The sequence below is a fragment of the Sinocyclocheilus anshuiensis genome, unplaced genomic scaffold (genome assembly GCF_001515605.1).
Source record: "Sinocyclocheilus anshuiensis isolate Anshui unplaced genomic scaffold, SAMN03320099.WGS_v1.1 scaffold552, whole genome shotgun sequence".
Taxonomy (NCBI): Eukaryota; Metazoa; Chordata; class Actinopteri; order Cypriniformes; family Cyprinidae; genus Sinocyclocheilus; species Sinocyclocheilus anshuiensis.
Window position 1 is genome coordinate 1,412,069 of NW_015554362.1, and position 3,451 is coordinate 1,415,519.

Genomic DNA, 3,451 nt, shown 5'->3' on the forward strand with positions numbered 1-3,451 from the left:
CAATATGTAATATAAGTCTCTGGTGTCCCTAGAATGTGTCTGTGAAGTTTCAGCTCAAAATACTCCACAGATCATTTATTATATCATTTTGAAAATGCCTATTTTGAGTGGAAACAAGAAACACGCTGTTGTTTGGGCCTGTGTCTTTAAATGCAAATTAACTGCTGCTCCCCGCCCCCTTTTTCCAGAATAGAGCTGCGCCTTTACAGCTAGTATCTGCTAAAAAACATCTGTTTTGGTTCTGATTATCATGTTTATCGTGCTTAAATCATGCGTTTTAAACCATATGAGTTTAAACTTCTGATATACGGTTTTTTGAGTGCACACATCCGAAGCACACGGACAGAAAGTGGCTGTCACAGCATGTGAGTACTAAAAACTAAGTTCTCATTCACACACAAGTTTACGTTAAAAACACGCATGAGTTACAAAAACAGTCGGTTATGTCTGTGAAGGTAAACTGCTGGGAAATAAATCGCTTGTTTATTTTAGATCTGTGTGGCAGCAGCAGCAAATAAATCAATAAATCCACTGCTCTGTTGTCTTCTCTGAGGCTGGGACTCTAAATAGTGTTCTGTTTCGCTTGCGAAATCAAAATGATGGCACCGTTAGGGCTGTCACGATTATGACATTTGGCTGACGATTAATTGTCTAAAAATAGTCACGGTTATTGCGATTGATTGTCTGTTTTAGGGCTTTGGCGATTATGACGATTATCGCGATTAATTGTCTGTTTTTAGGCTTTCATTATATAATTGATTAATTTAAGGGTTCAGTAAATAATTATGATGCTATCTTTGAATCTTTTTGAGTTATTATTTTGCAGTGTAAGATTACATAGAGTATTCCAAATTCTAAAAATTGGCCAATACCGATCCAACACCAGCGCTATTTTTTTCCTACACTACTACAGAATATCAATACTGTGTTTGTGGAACTAATGGTCACTCTTTTAAACCCTTTGTTAAACGCAATCCACTAAATACTCACTTCCTCATTACAGAGAAAAACTACATTTGAATAAAAATATATAAGCTATGAAATTAAACTAGCTGACTGTATAATTTAGCAGCAAAAACAATATCTTGAAAAAAAGTCTGTGGTGCAAATTATACAATTTAAACATGTTTACTCTGTTAGCTATTTGTATTCTTACAAAATACATTCATGAATATAAGAGAAATCATGAGAAAAAGAAAGGCTTCTAATAATCTTTCTGTTTGTGATAATTCCTTCCTTCCTTAAATTTAAAGTATTATAATGGGAATATATCATCTTGGAGAGAGAGTTTTAGAGAGTATACTCGCCGCGTCAGCACAGGCGCGAAGGTGCGCGCAGCAAAAATGACGCACATATTGAGGAAACGATGGATGGTTTTCGAGCGAAAGTCAAGTAAAAGACCGCTTCTTAAACCAGAGAAGGTGAAAAGTTAGTTTTACTTTTCTTTTTGTTTTCATTTTTGAAAAACTTATCTTTGCTGTTTACCACACATTACGCTATGGAGGCTCTCTTTTATTTATTAATTTATTTGGTTCCGCAGTGTTTGTTAAACGTTCTATAATTTATTAGTCGTATATAATACAGCATGTAACGTTTTGTAAGCTAGTTTGTCATTGTATCTTACTGATTTATTGTTGTTGTGCTTTTTAATTAAGAATAACAATGAATCCATCTTTTGTGGAGCGAAATCAGACGCGCTCGTTTTCTCAGACGCTTGCAGAAAAAGGCTTACCTAAACAAAGTTACTGGGTTAATCTTTTTCACGTTTCCTTGGTTGGTAGATGCACCGGGGATCTGAGTATAGCACTTAAAACCTGGAAAAGTCAGATTTTCATGATATGTCACCTTTAAGATACATATTTAGTCTTTGAGAACAAGCTATTTGTTCATAGTAATTTGCCATGTAAACCAAGTCAACAGCAAAACTAGCTATTGTTGAGCCATCCTGGTTTACACCCGCAAAACCAGTTTCCTTCATGAGTGAAAACCGGTTTGTTGTTATCTTTCAGTGGAGAAGCCCAGCGGCACGGAGCCTCACGCCATGGCCTCGCGTCTCAGCGCCAGCAGCTCCAGCTCAGGCTCCTCCTCATCCTCCTCCTCCTCCTCCTCAACTGACACCAGTGACTCGGACTCCAGGTGAAGAGGACTCTGGGAAGGCACAGGAAGTGGGAATTCTGGGATGCATTCAGAGCTGTGGCCTGCCGTACAGACACGTTCTTTCCCGTGCCTCCTGAGTCCAGGAACTATGTTTACTTCAGTGTAAAAAAAATGTATATACTATGTAGGATTTTTTTTTCTTTTATAAAGAAGACTTTTACCAAAATGCCCATAATGGGAAAGAGTGCGTAATCATAACTACTTTTCTTAGTTGATGAAATAGCTTGTTGTTTTGTTTTGCTTCCATTTTGACCGTTTAATTTAGTCTTCAAACATTTCTTACTTCTTTTTGCATTGCTTTAAAGATCAGGGCCACTATTTAGATCTCTGAGCAACCAAAACTTGCCTGAAGGTTTATAAAGGACCTTTAATGGGGAAATGCGAAAGAAATGACAGAATTAAGAACAACTTTGCATTTGCATTGGCTTTAAAACTTGTAGGTTTCTGCACTGCGATGCACTGGACTGTTTTGGGATTTGTTTTGTACGCATGATATATTCAGTAACTTTCCATATGGCTTTGCAATTCGTGTGAGTGAATAAAACTACTCTAGTTTCATCTTAATATTGCTTTGAACTGTAAGAAATGGATTTGATTTGATTCTTTACACGATTGAATCAATGTCAAATGACACTTTTTGTCATAAATCTGTCTGATTAGGCATCTGTGAAATTGTAGTGAATATATTAATTGAAAAGAACAGCCATAACGCCTCACTGGACTGGAGGAGATGGACTGGATTTGTTCATGAGCACTAGAGAAAAGCTGCTAGATTCAGTGGTTTGAATTAGCTGTTTAAGTTGAATGTTAACTTGAGAGATCTGGTTTGTAGAGGACACTAGAGGCTTCGCATTTAAGCAATAGACCGTCATTTATTTCTTGTATATATGGAGTCCGTAATACCATGTTTTTGCTTCTGCTGCTTTCTTATGTTAACTTGAGAGATCTGGTTTGTAGAGGACACTAGAGGCTTCGCATTTAAGCAACAGACCGTCATTTATTTCTTGTATATATGGAGTCCGTAATACCATGTTTTTGCTTCTGCTGCTTTCTTGTTTGTATTTATTTGCATTGCTCTAACCTCTCTTTTCTAGAATATTCTTTTTGAATATATAAGACACATGGCAGATCATTGTGACCCAATATTCCTTATCTGCAGTATAATTAAGAGTTTATGTGCTCCGGATTATACGTTGCTTTTTATTTGGATGGAAATACAAATACAACAAGTGAACGGTTTGAAGTGGTGTTTCAGTATTTTATTTCATATTTAATTTATTTTTTGGTTGGTACA

The 3,451-nt window shown here is 36.5% G+C and overlaps 1 protein-coding gene across 4 annotated transcripts in view; it reads left to right on the forward strand.

Moving 5' to 3' along the window:
* LOC107671469 (bromodomain-containing protein 2-like) overlaps positions 1–3,080 on the forward strand; it is a 16,757-nt gene extending 13,677 nt beyond the window's left edge. For all 4 annotated transcript variants that reach the window (XM_016464392.1, XM_016464395.1, XM_016464394.1 and 1 more), the window contains exon 12: positions 2,010–3,080. In XM_016464392.1, coding sequence (XP_016319878.1) covers positions 2,010–2,140 — 131 coding nt within the window. In that variant the 3' untranslated portion in view covers positions 2,141–3,080. The remainder of the gene's footprint in view (positions 1–2,009) is intronic.
* The last annotated feature ends 371 nt before the right edge of the window (positions 3,081–3,451 follow it).